The sequence below is a fragment of the Diuraphis noxia genome, unplaced genomic scaffold (assembly GCF_037042655.1).
Source record: "Diuraphis noxia isolate RWA-SAM2 unplaced genomic scaffold, SU_Dnox_SAM2 contig0001, whole genome shotgun sequence".
Lineage (NCBI taxonomy): Eukaryota > Metazoa > Arthropoda > Insecta > Hemiptera > Aphididae > Diuraphis > Diuraphis noxia.
Genome location: NW_028301711.1, coordinates 100,423,143 through 100,445,124, shown reverse-complemented (window position 1 = coordinate 100,445,124; position 21,982 = coordinate 100,423,143). Strand labels below are relative to the sequence as shown.

At 27.8% G+C, this 21,982-nt stretch overlaps 1 protein-coding gene and 5 pseudogenes across 1 annotated transcript; all 6 read left to right on the top strand.

The window, feature by feature from the left end:
* The first annotated feature begins 877 nt into the window (after nucleotides 1–877).
* Nucleotides 878–16,224, top strand: LOC149062811 (immunomodulatory peroxidase-like). Its single transcript, XM_089216107.1, has 10 exons — nucleotides 878–1,058; nucleotides 2,026–2,399; nucleotides 2,496–2,719; nucleotides 2,798–2,962; nucleotides 3,041–3,255; nucleotides 3,436–3,998; nucleotides 5,526–5,679; nucleotides 5,828–6,004; nucleotides 6,079–6,268; nucleotides 16,034–16,224. Exons 2-10 carry the CDS (start codon nucleotides 2,044–2,046, stop codon nucleotides 16,222–16,224), a joined length of 2,235 nt encoding a protein of 744 aa, XP_089072233.1. The 5' UTR covers nucleotides 878–1,058; nucleotides 2,026–2,043.
* On the top strand, nucleotides 7,935–8,948 carry LOC149062814 (peroxidase-like; annotated as a pseudogene).
* LOC149062813 (peroxidase-like) lies at nucleotides 10,360–11,373 on the top strand (annotated as a pseudogene).
* LOC149062812 (peroxidase-like) lies at nucleotides 12,785–13,798 on the top strand (annotated as a pseudogene).
* A 1,565-nt stretch (nucleotides 16,225–17,789) lies between the features above and the next one.
* Nucleotides 17,790–18,651, top strand: LOC149062810 (peroxidase-like; annotated as a pseudogene).
* Nucleotides 18,652–20,063: 1,412 nt separating this feature from the next.
* On the top strand, nucleotides 20,064–21,077 carry LOC149062809 (peroxidase-like; annotated as a pseudogene).
* The last annotated feature ends 905 nt before the right edge of the window (nucleotides 21,078–21,982 follow it).

Here is a 21,982-nt window from a genome sequence, read left to right as displayed (position 1 = left end):
TTATACTTGATTTCAACCGTTTGATTAAAACTGATGTCAAGTATTGGCTATATGCACCCAATACGTAGATATCTTATTATCTTAAGTTATAGGAATAACTAAGAAGTAAGAACATTTAGGCTGACAAAACATATATCACTATAGAACATATAAACAAAAAAACAAATATTACAAAATATTGAAAATTTCAACATATTATATAAACTTAAAATAATATATTTACCTGGTAAATTCAGAGTTGGCAATGAATTAGTAATCAACTTTTTAAATCCAGGACTTTTACAAGTTTCTTCAAAATGCTTATCACACATAACAAAAGATTTATAAACTATGTCAATTGGTTTATTTAATAATTTGTTATTTCCTGATCTCTTCACCCAAGCGTCAAATGTGTTTTTTTCTTTTGGAAACCTATGACGAAGAACAGTTTTGTCAGTGTATTTGGTGTCACAACCAATCACAACACAACTATTTGACGGCATGGCGAAACAGTAACAATTATTCACCAAAACTATTAATTTAACAATTAAAAACAAAAGCAAGTTAAATTGAAAATCGTTAAAACGGAACAGTTTTGAAAAATTAGTAAAACCGTTATGGCGTTGCGTTATGTGGTTATGTCGATACTCGATGACGCGTCACTAGATGTAAACAAAATTACTGCCGAGTGCTGGAACGGCAAAAACAGAATGACCCGTCACGCAAATATTTATAATTGTACGCGACATATATTACGTTGGTATGGCGCGTGTCTTAAAAGTGTATATCAGACCCACCGTATAGAGTTATACCCCCCTGCGTCGGATCGTCGCGCCGCCGCTACCACTGGGCCGAAGTCAGTAAGAAACAAAACCAGTTATTAAAACGCACTCTGAAATCTCGGTCATACCTCGATAACGAATCGATAAACCCGAGGTGTTAAAATATTTCAGTTATTAGCCGAGTACTTTTAGTGCCTTAACGATACAATCAATACAAATTCAATCGCACGATAGCAGCCAACGGAAAGAATAGAACAGAATAAAATTCGTATATTAAACAAAACAATTTTATTTACGGTGAGTACCAAACGTTCATTTATAGAATAATAAGTAATATTGACTGTCCAGAATTTGATATCAGTTATGGTAGGACAAACAGCAGACGAGGCCTTAAATATATCTATTAAATTTAAAATTAAATATCCAACATTATAGTATAGTTTATACAATAATAACGGATTGGTAGTTAGATACCAAATAAAAATGTGCGAATTCGATTAACATTAGAGAATTATTACTAAAAAAAAAAAAAGTTTACATTGAACTTATTGTAATAATATAGTAGTGTGGTATAGTGTTGCTTTGGGGGGGAGGGGCGTAGAAACTTAAACATTTATTTATGTTAATATCATGTCATGTTATTATATAATTAAAACACATCAATATTAAATTAAATTTTTGTAAACAGCTGAAATGGTAAAAAGATAATATTGTATACGCGAAGGATATTTGCATTGTTTATGCCTATAGGACTAATGAAACTAAATTAAAACTAAAGTCGATGAATAAAGATTGTAAAAACAGAAAATAATATCAATTTTTATTTTTTATTATAGTATATTATTCATACTTATTTATATTACTATATTAGTTGTATTGTGTATTAAAATATTCATAGGAATCTCATTATTCAAAACATAGAATCATAGTTAATAGCATCAATTCAGCTATATTAATACATTTTATCAGACGCAAATATTCACTAAATTTAATAAACGAAAGTAATTAGTTCTTAATATGACATATAAATAATAATGATTAGTGTTTATTATATTAAAATCATTTGAATAAAAAAAAATTCTAAAAAATTTAACAAGCTGATATGTTATAGTGATTAGTTCATGAGAAGTAGATGATAATTGGTAAATGTATTTTAATGCAATCAATATTATTTATTTAATTTAATAATATAATAATTTGTATTTAATATTCAAAATTATAATTATGATTAATAAAATAATACATATTGCTTTGATGATTACAGCTGATAATTATTAGCAGAATGAATTCCTCGATATCTATAAATCTGTTAATCTGTTTGTTGGTATTCTCACCTTCGTTTTGTAAAGGTATGAATAGTAATTTTAGTTGTTGTTTTGTACATTTACATATTTTGAATTTGATAACCTTAGGAAACTGGTACCAAAATATCAAAATCGGAGAATTAGAAAAATATATTGATCAAGCCAGCAGTTTCGGAAATCATGATCTTGGTCAATATATTGGTATGGATATAGGAAGCCCGCCTCATGGACAACTGATCAATTCTCAGCTTTCCGAAGAAGGATATTCAGTTTATTGGAATGCCGAAATTATTACCAAAGCTTCGGACTATATAATTAGAAGCTACTGTCCTAAGTATAATCACACAATACATACATATTATAAATCTGTAAAAAAAAATAAATTTAATATGAATAAATTAAATGATCATTTCAGTTACTATGTTGGTAGTCAAGAACAATGTGCCAAAGACATATCGAAAGTGAAACTAGACAAGACTTCCTCGGGTCACAAGTGTTTGGCCATGTATTACAATGCAACTGCGTGTATAAGAATGAACATGAACTACCGTAGTCCTGATGGTTCTTGTAACAATTTAAAACGTTCCTCTTCAGGAAAGGCGACTACACCTTATAAACGTTTGCTGTTTCCCGCCTATGCTAATAGTTTATATAGTAATATTTCTTAATAATATTGTTTTAAGATTTACATATGTCGATTTTATTCTAAGATTTTATTAATTGTTTACACAGGTGTTTCGGATCATTATTCAATTCATTCACCGCCCAATGCAAGAAAGCTTAGTGTAGCACTAGTCAACGATGATAATTCACCAGATGACTTCAAAACAATGACGATGGCGTACTGGACGATTTTTATAGGCCACGATCTGTCACATACAGCAATTTCTGGCACGAGTAAGATTATTACTACATAACCATATACATTGATTAATTGCAGTAATTAATGCATGCTTACGAATATTAAATGTATAGTGAAAAGCGACAAATCAGTGAACTGTTGTGATCGTAACGGACTGAATCTATCTCCTCGAGACACTAACGAATTGTGCATGCAAATAGTGGTAGAGGACGGTGATCCATTTTATAACATGAAGAATCTTACGCCAAACACTATAATTCGGTGCATGAACTACGTGCGCTCGGTGCCAGCAGTACGGTCCGATTGTACTTTTGGTCCCAGGGAACAAGTAAGAATTGTATAAGATAATCCTATAACGATGAACGTATATTATATTATGTTTATTTCAATAACTAAAATTATGTAAATGGTGAGGTGCACAATTTTATAACATTATTAAATATTCACAACAGACCTTCCGGATTTAAAATAAATCATACAAATTATATTTGTAACCAATTTTTCGCAGATGAATCAAGCTACTCATTATTTAGATGGGTCGATGGTATACGGTACGTCGGCGAAACGGACGTGGTCGTTGAGGACCAAGTCGGATGGACAATTGTTGACGAACATGGGGTGCTATAACAAAAAACAATGTGACACGTTACAGCCGCAGTATTTGCCACTGGAAGTTGTCGATTCGAACGCGTGCCAGTTTGGCAGTGGCACGTGCTATAAGACTGGCGATAATCGGGCAAACGAGCTGCCCCAAATGACGGTGATGTACACTTTGTGGATGAGGGAACATAATCGGTTGGCCAAACTGCTGTCCCAAGTCAACCCGCATTGGGACGACGAACGTATTTTTCAAGAGGCTAGGAAAATTGTGATAGCGTGCATACAGCACATCACGTACGCCGAATGGTTGCCAGCGCTGCTAGGTCAAAACTTTATTAGGCGATACGGACTTGAACTGTCGACGAATGGGTACAGTAACGCGTACAACGAGAGCACTGACCCAAGCGTTAGCAACAGTTTCGCGACCGCTATATTACCGTTCGCTAATTCCATGATTAGCGAATCCATTAGGTTTGTGTAAACAGTATTTTAGAATATTATTGTCAATGTTTTTGTGTTTTTGTTGGTTATATTGTGGTGATGATTTTAATAATTAAAATATGAACAAATTTAGTTAATGCTGGATTGGACAAATGTGCCATACTGAGTTTTTTGTACTTTATCGGCTCACTTCTAAAGCCAACATAAACAATCATATAATTTGTTAATTTTTAAAAGGCAGAGGATTAACGAGTTAATATGTAAAAAGTTTAGTTATTTTAACTTAAATTTTTAGTTCATTGTTTTAATTAACTTAACTCGTTCATATCTTTGTTAACATAAAATCGACTTATACCATTTTGATTATTCCCATTTGGTTGATAAATTAATTTTTTAAATGCATAGTATCCAACAAAAATGTATTTATGTGAAAATTTCGATTTGCATATCATAATCGTATAAAAAACAAATTATACATTCAAAACTATCTATAGCTTTTGTATTATACATTGATACATATATATATATATATATATATAATTCATATACGAGTTACGCTGTTATTAAAAATTGGTAGGAAACTAGGAATTTTGAATACCCTAGTCATTAAATACAAATCTAATATAATATAATATAGAGAGGGATTCTTTTATCAAACAACACTCATATGGTGTTTGTGTGTAAATACCACCTAACATACACCTATTACACACTAACACCACCCAACTTTGGGAGGCTATATCTTGTAAACGGATTAACGAAAAATAAAAATTTAAACGTAAAAATTCATTGAAGAAATAGCCTTTTAAGTTTATGAAATTTTAAGTATAGGTTGTCATTTTAAAATCAAAAGTTGATAATGGTTTACCTGATAAATATAAAGGTGAAAATATTTAAAAAAAACATATAGCTCTAGAACAAGATGGGTCTAAAATTTAAAAAAAAAAAGTCAATAGTTTTTGAAATAATAAGTGTTGTTTGATAAAAGAATCAGCCTGTAGATTCCAAGCTATATTTTTTTTACCAATGGCATTTGTAATGTTAGTTTTGCATAAATATTTATTAATTTACATAATGAATTCATATGAACTCCAAACAATGTAATAATTTTTCAATGCGTATTTTTAAAATAATTTTATAATAATAGAAAAACTAGGCCGTTGTACAATATATTAATTTATCGCTGTAATGTATGCCGAGGCACGATGGCACATGCTTGAACATTTATCAGTTCGTTCTTTGTAAATATTATAAAAATGACTCATGATGCCATAATAGCTGTGTATTTGATATATTTGATTTAAGTAAACTCCATACTGCTTTACCGGCTTTTACTTCTCCTCATTAAGAAGTCGTTTGAATATATTCCCAATCATAGGTTACTACATAAACAATATTGATTTAAATTTCATTTACAAATGCCTATGACACTAAGATTGTGCAAACCTGAAATTCGATTATAAAAAACATAAAAATATATTGAGATGTCCATTGATGTGTATTTGTACGGAAAATTAATTATCAAATTTATTAATTTGTATTGATATCGTTGTTTAGTTTGTATGCGGAAGATCGAGAGTTCAACGGAAGTATTTCGCTAAAGGAACATTATAACCGACCGACTTATTTAGTATTGAATCACATGGATCAACTTGTCAGAGGGCTATCTACACAGAAGACACAAAAAGTCGATATGCTATTTACAAAAACGGTTGGTACTTAAAATACGATCAAAATGACGTAATTTCTTATTTATTTATTTTTTTTACAGATAAATAATGAAGATGTACATAGAATAGATTGTATTAAAAATATTTAACTACCTTATGTATAATATTATGTTTAAATATTTTGTTTAGCTTACAAACTACTTATACACTGTTCATCCAGAAAATTTGTTTGGGATGGATGTTGTCAGTTTGGATTTACAAAGAAACCGCGATCATGGTATTCCAAGTTACACAAACTTTAGAGAATATTGTGGACTAAAAGCAATAAGAAATGTACAAGATTTAGCCAAAATCATGGTGGAAGGTGTAAGTTCAAACGTATTTGAAATATGTAATCGTCTGATACTTCTTACTTTATTCCTGTATAATATTATATATAGGCATCTGAAAAATTATTGAAGCAATACAAACATTGGAAAAAAATAGAGTTATTGGTAGGTGCATTATTCGAGAAACACGAAGACGACGCAATGGTTGGTCCAACGATGAGGTGTATCATCAGAGAACAGTTCGTAAGGACGAGAATTGCAGATAGATATTTTTACGATTTGCCAAAAGCGTTCAATGAATGTTAGTGCATTTGAAATATTTCGAATGAATTATTTTTAATTAAACTATGTTTTTAAATTCAAGATCAACTGACAGAAATCAGAAAAGTGACCCTTGCCAGAGTCTTTTGCGATAACAGCAATAATGTCACAACAATGCAGAAACGGGTATTTTTAGTACCTACAGTGGATGATTTGATACGTTGTGATTCCCAATTAATTCCGAAAATCGACATCAATCAGTGGTAAGAAATAGTCAATACATTTCGAAAATGACATCATACAAAATATTAATAATATTTATGTAACTATTTAATTAGGTATAGTGTTTAATGTCAATAAAACAACAGTAATAGTTTATAAGAATTAAAAGTTTTCTTATATTTAATAATCAATTAGATAGCATAGTTTCACCATTAGTTGAATATTTTTGCTTTTTACTTATTTATATATAGATCTAAGCAATGTTTTTTAGTCACTGAGCGATAATAATTTATTTTACCATTTAAAAACAATATATATACTGGGTGATTTTTATATCAAACACTCATTATTCAAAAAAGTATTGACTTTTTCAAAATATTTTTTTACATATTTTTAAGTTATTAAAAACCAACGCTTTTATTAAAAAAATATTTTTTTTAAATATTTTTTATCCTTATAATTTTTAAGTTTTTTACTTTTTTGAATGGCAACACAGTTTTTTAATTTCATATTCCAAAGCAGAATATTTTTCTAAAAATGTTGATACATAAAAATCGAATTTAGGAGGATTAATTTATGAGTTATAAGTATTTAAAGTTATGACAATCGGAGTAGTGGACAAACATTATGCGGGGTAACTCCGTACCCCACTCGATTCTGCCAATCTAAACTTTAAATACCTATAACTCATAAACTACTAGCTCTAAATTCGAAATTTTAAGGTAATGATTAATTAAAAAAATAGCTTTATTAATTTATGAAATTTTAAGTATAGGTTGTCATTTTAAAATCAAAAGTTGATAATGGTTTACCTGATAAATATAAAGGTGAAAATATTTAAAAAAAACATATAGCTCTAGAACAAGATGGGTCTAAAATTTAAAAAAAAAAAGTCAATAGTTTTTGAAATAATAAGTGTTGTTTGATAAAAGAATCAGCCTGTAGATTCCAAGCTATATTTTTTTTACCAATGGCATTTGTAATGTTAGTTTTGCATAAATATTTATTAATTTACATAATGAATTCATATGAACTCCAAACAATGTAATAATTTTTCAATGCGTATTTTTAAAATAATTTTATAATAATAGAAAAACTAGGCCGTTGTACAATATATTAATTTATCGCTGTAATGTATGCCGAGGCACGATGGCACATGCTTGAACATTTATCAGTTCGTTCTTTGTAAATATTATAAAAATGACTCATGATGCCATAATAGCTGTGTATTTGATATATTTGATTTAAGTAAACTCCATACTGCTTTACCGGCTTTTACTTATCCTCATTAAGAAGTCGTTTGAATATATTCCCAATCATAGGTTACTACATAAACAATATTGATTTAAATTTCATTTACAAATGCCTATGACACTAAGATTGTGCAAACCTGAAATTCGATTATAAAAAACATAAAAATATATTGAGATGTCCATTGATGTGTATTTGTACGGAAAATTAATTATCAAATTTATTAATTTGTATTGATATCGTTGTTTAGTTTGTATGCGGAAGATCGAGAGTTCAACGGAAGTATTTCGCTAAAGGAACATTATAACCGACCGACTTATTTAGTATTGAATCACATGGATCAACTTGTCAGAGGGCTATCTACACAGAAGACACAAAAAGTCGATATGCTATTTACAAAAACGGTTGGTACTTAAAATACGATCAAAATGACGTAATTTCTTATTTATTTATTTTTTTTACAGATAAATAATGAAGATGTACATAGAATAGATTGTATTAAAAATATTTAACTACCTTATGTATAATATTATGTTTAAATATTTTGTTTAGCTTACAAACTACTTATACACTGTTCATCCAGAAAATTTGTTTGGGATGGATGTTGTCAGTTTGGATTTACAAAGAAACCGCGATCATGGTATTCCAAGTTACACAAACTTTAGAGAATATTGTGGACTAAAAGCAATAAGAAATGTACAAGATTTAGCCAAAATCATGGTGGAAGGTGTAAGTTCAAACGTATTTGAAATATGTAATCGTCTGATACTTCTTACTTTATTCCTGTATAATATTATATATAGGCATCTGAAAAATTATTGAAGCAATACAAACATTGGAAAAAAATAGAGTTATTGGTAGGTGCATTATTCGAGAAACACGAAGACGACGCAATGGTTGGTCCAACGATGAGGTGTATCATCAGAGAACAGTTCGTAAGGACGAGAATTGCAGATAGATATTTTTACGATTTGCCAAAAGCGTTCAATGAATGTTAGTGCATTTGAAATATTTCGAATGAATTATTTTTAATTAAATTATGTTTTTAAATTCAAGATCAACTGACAGAAATCAGAAAAGTGACCCTTGCCAGAGTCTTTTGCGATAACAGCAATAATGTCACAACAATGCAGAAACGGGTATTTTTAGTACCTACAGTGGATGATTTGATACGTTGTGATTCCCAATTAATTCCGAAAATCGACATCAATCAGTGGTAAGAAATAGTCAATACATTTCGAAAATGACATCATACAAAATATTAATAATATTTATGTAACTATTTAATTAGGTATAGTGTTTAATGTCAATAAAACAACAGTAATAGTTTATAAGAATTAAAAGTTTTCTTATATTTAATAATCAATTAGATAGCATAGTTTCACCATTAGTTGAATATTTTTGCTTTTTACTTATTTATATATAGATCTAAGCAATGTTTTTTAGTCACTGAGCGATAATAATTTATTTTACCATTTAAAAACAATATATATACTGGGTGATTTTTATATCAAACACTCATTATTCAAAAAAGTATTGACTTTTTCAAAATATTTTTTTACATATTTTTAAGTTATTAAAAACCAACGCTTTTATTAAAAAAATATTTTTTTTAAATATTTTTTATCCTTATAATTTTTAAGTTTTTTACTTTTTTGAATGGCAACACAGTTTTTTAATTTCATATTCCAAAGCAGAATATTTTTCTAAAAATGTTGATACATAAAAATCGAATTTAGGAGGATTAATTTATGAGTTATAAGTATTTAAAGTTATGACAATCGGAGTAGTGGACAAACATTATGCGGGGTAACTCCGTACCCCACTCGATTCTGCCAATCTAAACTTTAAAAACCTATAACTCATAAACTACTAGCTCTAAATTCGAAATTTTAAGGTAATGATTAATTAAAAAAATAGCTTTATTAATTTATGAAATTTTAAGTATAGGTTGTCATTTTAAAATCAAAAGTAGATAATGGTTTACCTGATAAATATAAAGGTGAAAATATTTAAAAAAAACATATAGCTCTAGAACAAGATGGGTCTAAAATTTAAAAAAAAAAGTCAATAGTTTTTGAAATAATAAGTGTTGTTTGAAAAAAGAATCAGCCTGTAGATTCCAAGCTATATTTTTTTTACCAATGGCATTTGTAATGTTAGTTTTGCATAAATATTTATTAATTTACATAATGAATTCATATGAACTCCAAACAATGTAATAATTTTTCAATGCGTATTTTTAAAATAATTTTATAATAATAGAAAAACTAGGCCGTTGTACAATATATTAATTTATCGCTGTAATGTATGCCGAGGCACGATGGCACATGCTTGAACATTTATCAGTTCGTTCTTTGTAAATATTATAAAAATGACTCATGATGCCATAATAGCTGTGTATTTGATATATTTGATTTAAGTAAACTCCATACTGCTTTACCGGCTTTTACTTATCCTCATTAAGAAGTCGTTTGAATATATTCCCAATCATAGGTTACTACATAAACAATATTGATTTAAATTTCATTTACAAATGCCTATGACACTAAGATTGTGCAAACCTGAAATTCGATTATAAAAAACATAAAAATATATTGAGATGTCCATTGATGTGTATTTGTACGGAAAATTAATTATCAAATTTATTAATTTGTATTGATATCGTTGTTTAGTTTGTATGCGGAAGATCGAGAGTTCAACGGAAGTATTTCGCTAAAGGAACATTATAACCGACCGACTTATTTAGTATTGAATCACATGGATCAACTTGTCAGAGGGCTATCTACACAGAAGACACAAAAAGTCGATATGCTATTTACAAAAACGGTTGGTACTTAAAATACGATCAAAATGACGTAATTTCTTATTTATTTATTTTTTTTACAGATAAATAATGAAGATGTACATAGAATAGATTGTATTAAAAATATTTAACTACCTTATGTATAATATTATGTTTAAATATTTTGTTTAGCTTACAAACTACTTATACACTGTTCATCCAGAAAATTTGTTTGGGATGGATGTTGTCAGTTTGGATTTACAAAGAAACCGCGATCATGGTATTCCAAGTTACACAAACTTTAGAGAATATTGTGGACTAAAAGCAATAAGAAATGTACAAGATTTAGCCAAAATCATGGTGGAAGGTGTAAGTTCAAACGTATTTGAAATATGTAATCGTCTGATACTTCTTACTTTATTCCTGTATAATATTATATATAGGCATCTGAAAAATTATTGAAGCAATACAAACATTGGAAAAAAATAGAGTTATTGGTAGGTGCATTATTCGAGAAACACGAAGACGACGCAATGGTTGGTCCAACGATGAGGTGTATCATCAGAGAACAGTTCGTAAGGACGAGAATTGCAGATAGATATTTTTACGATTTGCCAAAAGCGTTCAATGAATGTTAGTGCATTTGAAATATTTCGAATGAATTATTTTTAATTAAATTATGTTTTTAAATTCAAGATCAACTGACAGAAATCAGAAAAGTGACCCTTGCCAGAGTCTTTTGCGATAACAGCAATAATGTCACAACAATGCAGAAACGGGTATTTTTAGTACCTACAGTGGATGATTTGATACGTTGTGATTCCCAATTAATTCCGAAAATCGACATCAATCAGTGGTAAGAAATAGTCAATACATTTCGAAAATGACATCATACAAAATATTAATAATATTTATGTAACTATTTAATTAGGTATAGTGTTTAATGTCAATAAAACAACAGTAATAGTTTATAAGAATTAAAAGTTTTCTTATATTTAATAATCAATTAGATAGCATAGTTTCACCATTAGTTGAATATTTTTGCTTTTTACTTATTTATATATAGATCTAAGCAATGTTTTTTAGTCACTGAGCGATAATAATTTATTTTACCATTTAAAAACAATATATATACTGGGTGATTTTTATATCAAACACTCATTATTCAAAAAAGTATTGACTTTTTCAAAATATTTTTTTACATATTTTTAAGTTATTAAAAACCAACGCTTTTATTAAAAAAATATTTTTTTTAAATATTTTTTATCCTTATAATTTTTAAGTTTTTTACTTTTTTGAATGGCAACACAGTTTTTTAATTTCATATTCCAAAGCAGAATATTTTTCTAAAAATGTTGATACATAAAAATCGAATTTAGGAGGATTAATTTATGAGTTATAAGTATTTAAAGTTATGACAATCGGAGTAGTGGACAAACATTATGCGGGGTAACTCCGTACCCCACTCGATTCTGCCAATCTAAACTTTAAAAACCTATAACTCATAAACTACTAGCTCTAAATTCGAAATTTTAAGGTAATGATTAATTAAAAAAATAGCTTTATTAATTTATGAAATTTTAAGTATAGGTTGTCATTTTAAAATCAAAAGTAGATAATGGTTTACCTGATAAATATAAAGGTGAAAATATTTAAAAAAAACATATAGCTCTAGAACAAGATGGGTCTAAAATTTAAAAAAAAAAGTCAATAGTTTTTGAAATAATAAGTGTTGTTTGAAAAAAGAATCAGCCTGTAGATTCCAAGCTATATTTTTTTTACCAATGGCATTTGTAATGTTAGTTTTGCATAAATATTTATTAATTTACATAATGAATTCATATGAACTCCAAACAATGTAATAATTTTTCAATGCGTATTTTTAAAATAATTTTATAATAATAGAAAAACTAGGCCGTTGTACAATATATTAATTTATCGCTGTAATGTATGCCGAGGCACGATGGCACATGCTTGAACATTTATCAGTTCGTTCTTTGTAAATATTATAAAAATGACTCATGATGCCATAATAGCTGTGTATTTGATATATTTGATTTAAGTAAACTCCATACTGCTTTACCGGCTTTTACTTATCCTCATTAAGAAGTCGTTTGAATATATTCCCAATCATAGGTTACTACATAAACAATATTGATTTAAATTTCATTTACAAATGCCTATGACACTAAGATTGTGCAAACCTGAAATTCGATTATAAAAAACATAAAAATATATTGAGATGTCCATTGATGTGTATTTGTACGGAAAATTAATTATCAAATTTATTAATTTGTATTGATATCGTTGTTTAGTTTGTATGCGGAAGATCGAGAGTTCAACGGAAGTATTTCGCTAAAGGAACATTATAACCGACCGACTTATTTAGTATTGAATCACATGGATCAACTTGTCAGAGGGCTATCTACACAGAAGACACAAAAAGTCGATATGCTATTTACAAAAACGGTTGGTACTTAAAATACGATCAAAATGACGTAATTTCTTATTTATTTATTTTTTTTACAGATAAATAATGAAGATGTACATAGAATAGATTGTATTAAAAATATTTAACTACCTTATGTATAATATTATGTTTAAATATTTTGTTTAGCTTACAAACTACTTATACACTGTTCATCCAGAAAATTTGTTTGGGATGGATGTTGTCAGTTTGGATTTACAAAGAAACCGCGATCATGGTATTCCAAGTTACACAAACTTTAGAGAATATTGTGGACTAAAAGCAATAAGAAATGTACAAGATTTAGCCAAAATCATGGTGGAAGGTGTAAGTTCAAACGTATTTGAAATATGTAATCGTCTGATACTTCTTACTTTATTCCTGTATAATATTATATATAGGCATCTGAAAAATTATTGAAGCAATACAAACATTGGAAAAAAATAGAGTTATTGGTAGGTGCATTATTCGAGAAACACGAAGACGACGCAATGGTTGGTCCAACGATGAGGTGTATCATCAGAGAACAGTTCGTAAGGACGAGAATTGCAGATAGATATTTTTACGATTTGCCAAAAGCGTTCAATGAATGTTAGTGCATTTGAAATATTTCGAATGAATTATTTTTAATTAAACTATGTTTTTAAATTCAAGATCAACTGACAGAAATCAGAAAAGTGACCCTTGCCAGAGTCTTTTGCGATAACAGCAATAATGTCACAACAATGCAGAAACGGGTATTTTTAGTACCTACAGTGGATGATTTGATACGTTGTGATTCCCAATTAATTCCGAAAATCGACATCAATCAGTGGTAAGAAATAGTCAATACATTTCGAAAATGACATCATACAAAATATTAATAATATTTATGTAACTATTTAATTAGGTATAGTGTTTAATGTCAATAAAACAACAGTAATAGTTTATAAGAATTAAAAGTTTTCTTATATTTAATAATCAATTAGATAGCATAGTTTCACCATTAGTTGAATATTTTTGCTTTTTACTTATTTATATATAGATCTAAGCAATGTTTTTTAGTCACTGAGCGATAATAATTTATTTTACCATTTAAAAACAATATATATACTGGGTGATTTTTATATCAAACACTCATTATTCAAAAAAGTATTGACTTTTTCAAAATATTTTTTTACATATTTTTAAGTTATTAAAAACCAACGCTTTTATTAAAAAAATATTTTTTTTAAATATTTTTTATCCTTATAATTTTTAAGTTTTTTACTTTTTTGAATGGCAACACAGTTTTTTAATTTCATATTCCAAAGCAGAATATTTTTCTAAAAATGTTGATACATAAAAATCGAATTTAGGAGGATTAATTTATGAGTTATAAGTATTTAAAGTTATGACAATCGGAGTAGTGGACAAACATTATGCGGGATAACTCCGTACCCCACTCGATTCTGCCAATCTAAACTTTAAATACCTATAACTCATAAACTACTAGCTCTAAATTCGAAATTTTAAGGTAATGATAATTAAAAAAATAGCTTTATTAATTTATGAAATTTTAAGTATAGGTTGTCATTTTAAAATCAAAAGTTGATAAAGGTTTACCTGATAAATATAAAGGTGAAAATATTTTTAAAAAAACATATAGCTCTAGAACAAGATGGGTCTAAAATTTAAAAAAAAAAGTCAATAGTTTTTGATATAATAAGTGTTGTTTGATAAAAGAATCAGCCTGTAGATTCCAAGCTATATTTTTTTTACCAATGGCATTTGTAATGTTAGTTTTGCATAAATATTTATTAATTTACATAATGAATTCATATGAACTCCAAACAATGTAATAATTTTTCAATGCGTATTTTTAAAATAATTTTATAATAATAGAAAAACTAGGCCGTTATACAATATATTAATTTATCGCTGTAATGTATGCCGAGGCACGATGGCACATGCTTGAACATTTATCAGTTCGTTCTTTGTAAATATTATAAAAATGACTCATGATGCCATAATAGCTGTGTATTTGATATATTTGATTTAAGTAAACTCCATACTGCTTTACCGGCTTTTACTTCTCCTCATTAAGAAGTCGTTTGAATATATTCCCAATCATAGGTTACTACATAAACAATATTGATTTAAATTTCATTTACAAATGCCTATGACACTAAGATTGTGCAAACCTGTAATTCGATTATAAAAAACATAAAAATATATTGAGATGTCCATTGATGTGTATTTGTACGGAAAATTAATTATCAAATTTATTAATTTGTATTGATATCGTTGTTTAGTTTGTATGCGGAAGATCGAGAGTTCAACGGAAGTATTTCGCTAAAGGAACATTATAACCGACCGACTTATTTAGTATTGAATCACATGGATCAACTTGTCAGAGGGCTATCTACACAGAAGACACAAAAAGTCGATATGCTATTTACAAAAACGGTTGGTACTTAAAATACGATCAAAATGACGTAATTTCTTATTTATTTATTTTTTTTACAGATAAATAATGAAGATGTACATAGAATAGATTGTATTAAAAATATTTAACTACCTTATGTATAATATTATGTTTAAATATTTTGTTTAGCTTACAAACTACTTATACACTGTTCATCCAGAAAATTTTGTTTGGGATGGATGTTGTCAGTTTGGATTTACAAAGAAACCGCGATCATGGTATTCCAAGTTACACAAACTTTAGAGAATATTGTGGACTAAAAGCAATAAGAAATGTACAAGATTTAGCCAAAATCATGGTGGAAGGTGTAAGTTCAAACGTATTTGAAATATGTAATCGTCTGATACTTCTTACTTTATTCCTGTATAATATTATATATAGGCATCTGAAAAATTATTGAAGCAATACAAACATTGGAAAAAAATAGAGTTATTGGTAGGTGCATTATTCGAGAAACACGAAGACGACGCAATGGTTGGTCCAACGATGAGGTGTATCATCAGAGAACAGTTCGTAAGGACGAGAATTGCAGATAGATATTTTTACGATTTGCCAAAAGCGTTCAATGAATGTTAGTGCATTTGAAATATTTCGAATGAATTATTTTTAATTAAACTATGTTTTTAAATTCAAGATCAACTGACAGAAATCAGAAAAGTGACCCTTGCCAGAGTCTTTTGCGATAACAGCAATAATGTCACAACAATGCAGAAACGGGTATTTTTAGTACCTACAGTGGATGATTTGATACGTTGTGATTCCCAATTAATTCCGAAAATCGACATCAATCAGTGGTCAGAAATAGTCAATACATTTCGAAAATGACATCATACAAAATATTAATAATATTTATGTAACTATTTAATTAGGTATAGTGTTTAATGTCAATAAAACAACAGTAATAGTTTATAAGAATTAAAAGTTTTCTTATATTTAATAATCAATTAGATAGCATAGTTTCACCATTAGTTGAATATTTTTGCTTTTTACTTATTTATATATAGATCTAAGCAATGTTTTTTAGTCACTGAGCGATAATAATTTATTTTACCATTTAAAAACAATATATATACTGGGTGATTTTTATATCAAACACTCATTATTCAAAAAAGTATTGACTTTTTCAAAATATTTTTTTACATATTTTTAAGTTATTAAAAACCAACGCTTTTATTAAAAAAATATTTTTTTTAAATATTTTTTATCCTTATAATTTTTAAGTTTTTTACTTTTTTGAATGGCAACACAGTTTTTTAATTTCATATTCCAAAGCAGAATATTTTTCTAAAAATGTTGATACATAAAAATCGAATTTAGGAGGATTAATTTATGAGTTATAAGTATTTAAAGTTATGACAATCGGAGTAGTGGACAAACATTATGCGGGGTAACTCCGTACCCCACTCGATTCTGCCAATCTAAACTTTAAATACCTATAACTCATAAACTACTAGCTCTAAATTCGAAATTTTAAGGTAATGATTAATTAAAAAAATAGCTTTATTAATTTATGAAATTTTAAGTATAGGTTGTCATTTTAAAATCAAAAGTTGATAATGGTTTACCTGATAAATATAAAGGTGAAAATATTTAAAAAAAACATATAGCTCTAGAACAAGATGGGTCTAAAATTTAAAAAAAAAAAGTCAATAGTTTTTGAAATAATAAGTGTTGTTTGATAAAAGAATCAGCCTGTAGATTCCAAGCTATATTTTTTTTACCAATGGCATTTGTAATGTTAGTTTTGCATAAATATTTATTAATTTACATAATGAATTCATATGAACTCCAAACAATGTAATAATTTTTCAATGCGTATTTTTAAAATAATTTTATAATAATAGAAAAACTAGGCCGTTGTACAATATATTAATTTATCGCTGTAATGTATGCCGAGGCACGATGGCACATGCTTGAACATTTATCAGTTCGTTCTTTGTAAATATTATAAAAATGACTCATGATGCCATAATAGCTGTGTATTTGATATATTTGATTTAAGTAAACTCCATACTGCTTTACCGGCTTTTACTTCTCCTCATTAAGAAGTCGTTTGAATATATTCCCAATCATAGGTTACTACATAAACAATATTGATTTAAATTTCATTTACAAATGCCTATGACACTAAGATTGTGCAAACCTGAAATTCGATTATAAAAAACATAAAAATATATTGAGATGTCCATTGATGTGTATTTGTACGGAAAATTAATTATCAAATTTATTAATTTGTATTGATATCGTTGTTTAGTTTGTATGCGGAAGATCGAGAGTTCAACGGAAGTATTTCGCTAAAGGAACATTATAACCGACCGACTTATTTAGTATTGAATCACATGGATCAACTTGTCAGAGGGCTATCTACACAGAAGACACAAAAAGTCGATATGCTATTTACAAAAACGGTTGGTACTTAAAATACGATCAAAATGACGTAATTTCTTATTTATTTATTTTTTTTACAGATAAATAATGAAGATGTACATAGAATAGATTGTATTAAAAATATTTAACTACCTTATGTATAATATTATGTTTAAATATTTTGTTTAGCTTACAAACTACTTATACACTGTTCATCCAGAAAATTTTGTTTGGGATGGATGTTGTCAGTTTGGATTTACAAAGAAACCGCGATCATGGTATTCCAAGTTACACAAACTTTAGAGAATATTGTGGACTAAAAGCAATAAGAAATGTACAAGATTTAGCCAAAATCATGGTGGAAGGTGTAAGTTCAAACGTATTTGAAATATGTAATCGTCTGATACTTCTTACTTTATTCCTGTATAATATTATATATAGGCATCTGAAAAATTATTGAAGCAATACAAACATTGGAAAAAAATAGAGTTATTGGTAGGTGCATTATTCGAGAAACACGAAGACGACGCAATGGTTGGTCCAACGATGAGGTGTATCATCAGAGAACAGTTCGTAAGGACGAGAATTGCAGATAGATATTTTTACGATTTGCCAAAAGCGTTCAATGAATGTTAGTGCATTTGAAATATTTCGAATGAATTATTTTTAATTAAACTATGTTTTTAAATTCAAGATCAACTGACAGAAATCAGAAAAGTGACCCTTGCCAGAGTCTTTTGCGATAACAGCAATAATGTCACAACAATGCAGAAACGGGTATTTTTAGTACCTACAGTGGATGATTTGATACGTTGTGATTCCCAATTAATTCCGAAAATCGACATCAATCAGTGGTCAGAAATAGTCAATACATTTCGAAAATGACATCATACAAAATATTAATAATATTTATGTAACTATTTAATTAGGTATAGTGTTTAATGTCAATAAAACAACAGTAATAGTTTATAAGAATTAAAAGTTTTCTTATATTTAATAATCAATTAGATAGCATAGTTTCACCATTAGTTGAATATTTTTGCTTTTTACTTATTTATATATAGATCTAAGCAATGTTTTTTAGTCACTGAGCGATAATAATTTATTTTACCATTTAAAAACAATATATATACTGGGTGATTTTTATATCAAACACTCATTATTCAAAAAAGTATTGACTTTTTCAAAATATTTTTTTACATATTTTTAAGTTATTAAAAACCAACGCTTTTATTAAAAAAATATTTTTTTTAAATATTTTTTATCCTTATAATTTTTAAGTTTTTTACTTTTTTGAATGGCAACACAGTTTTTTAATTTCATATTCCAAAGCAGAATATTTTTCTAAAAATGTTGATACATAAAAATCGAATTTAGGAGGATTAATTTATGAGTTATAAGTATTTAAAGTTATGACAATCGGAGTAGTGGACAAACATTATGCGGGGTAACTCCGTACCCCACTCGATTCTGCCAATCTAAACTTTAAATACCTATAACTCATAAACTACTAGCTCTAAATTCGAAATTTTAAGGTAATGATTAATTAAAAAAATAGCTTTATTAATTTATGAAATTTTAAGTATAGGTTGTCATTTTAAAATCAAAAGTTGATAATGGTTTACCTGATAAATATAAAGGTGAAAATATTTAAAAAAAACATATAGCTCTAGAACAAGATGGGTCTAAAATTTAAAAAAAAAAAGTCAATAGTTTTTGAAATAATAAGTGTTGTTTGATAAAAGAATCAGCCTGTAGATTCCAAGCTATATTTTTTTTACCAATGGCATTTGTAATGTTAGTTTTGCATAAATATTTATTAATTTACATAATGAATTCATATGAACTCCAAACAATGTAATAATTTTTCAATGCGTATTTTTAAAATAATTTTATAATAATAGAAAAACTAGGCCGTTGTACAATATATTAATTTATCGCTGTAATGTATGCCGAGGCACGATGGCACATGCTTGAACATTTATCAGTTCGTTCTTTGTAAATATTATAAAAATGACTCATGATGCCATAATAGCTGTGTATTTGATATATTTGATTTAAGTAAACTCCATACTGCTTTACCGGCTTTTACTTCTCCTCATTAAGAAGTCGTTTGAATATATTCCCAATCATAGGTTACTACATAAACAATATTGATTTAAATTTCATTTACAAATGCCTATGACACTAAGATTGTGCAAACCTGAAATTCGATTATAAAAAACATAAAAATATATTGAGATGTCCATTGATGTGTATTTGTACGGAAAATTAATTATCAAATTTATTAATTTGTATTGATATCGTTGTTTAGTTTGTATGCGGAAGATCGAGAGTTCAACGGAAGTATTTCGCTAAAGGAACATTATAACCGACCGACTTATTTAGTATTGAATCACATGGATCAACTTGTCAGAGGGCTATCTACACAGAAGACACAAAAAGTCGATATGCTATTTACAAAAACGGTTGGTACTTAAAATACGATCAAAATGACGTAATTTCTTATTTATTTATTTTTTTTACAGATAAATAATGAAGATGTACATAGAATAGATTGTATTAAAAATATTTAACTACCTTATGTATAATATTATGTTTAAATATTTTGTTTAGCTTACAAACTACTTATACACTGTTCATCCAGAAAATTTGTTTGGGATGGATGTTGTCAGTTTGGATTTACAAAGAAACCGCGATCATGGTATTCCAAGTTACACAAACTTTAGAGAATATTGTGGACTAAAAGCAATAAGAAATGTACAAGATTTAGCCAAAATCATGGTGGAAGGTGTAAGTTCAAACGTATTTGAAATATGTAATCGTCTGATAATTCTTACTTTATTCCTGTATAATATTATATATAAGCATCTGAAAAATTATTGAAGCAATACAAACATTGGAAAAAAATAGAGTTATTGGTAGGTGCATTATTCGAGAAACACGAAGACGACGCAATGGTTGGTCCAACGATGAGGTGTATCATCAGAGAACAGTTCGTAAGGACGAGAATTGCAGATAGATATTTTTACGATTTGCCAAAAGCGTTCAATGAATGTTAGTGCATTTGAAATATTTCGAATGAATTATTTTTAATTAAACTATGTTTTTAAATTCAAGATCAACTGACAGAAATCAGAAAAGTGACCCTTGCCAGAGTCTTTTGCGATAACAGCAATAATGTCACAACAATGCAGAAACGGGTATTTTTAGTACCTACAGTGGATGATTTGATACGTTGTGATTCCCAATTAATTCCGAAAATCGACATCAATCAGTGGTAAGAAATAGTCAATACATTTCGAAAATGACATCATACAAAATATTAATAATATTTATGTAACTATTTAATTAGGTATAGTGTTTAATGTCAATAAAACAACAGTAATAGTTTATAAGAATTAAAAGTTTTCTTATATTTAATAATCAATTAGATAGCATAGTTTCACCATTAGTTGAATATTTTTGCTTTTTACTTATTTATATATAGATCTAAGCAATGTTTTTTAGTCACTGAGCGATAATAATTTATTTTACCATTTAAAAACAATATATATACTGGGTGATTTTTATATCAAACACTCATTATTCAAAAAAGTATTGACTTTTTCAAAATATTTTTTTACATATTTTTAAGTTATTAAAAACCAACGCTTTTATTAAAAAAATATTTTTTTTAAATATTTTTTATCCTTATAATTTTTAAGTTTTTTACTTTTTTGAATGGCAACACAGTTTTTTAATTTCATATTCCAAAGCAGAATATTTTTCTAAAAATGTTGATACATAAAAATCGAATTTAGGAGGATTAATTTATGAGTTATAAGTATTTAAAGTTATGACAATCGGAGTAGTGGACAAACATTATGCGGGGTAACTCCGTACCCCACTCGATTCTGCCAATCTAAACTTTAAATACCTATAACTCATAAACTACTAGCTCTAAATTCGAAATTTTAAGGTAATGATTAATTAAAAAAATAGCTTTATTAATTTATGAAATTTTAAGTATAGGTTGTCATTTTAAAATCAAAAGTTGATAATGGTTTACCTGATAAATATAAAGGTGAAAATATTTAAAAAAAACATATAGCTCTAGAACAAGATGGGTCTAAAATTTAAAAAAAAAAAGTCAATAGTTTTTGAAATAATAAGTGTTGTTTGATAAAAGAATCAGCCTGTAGATTCCAAGCTATATTTTTTTTACCAATGGCAT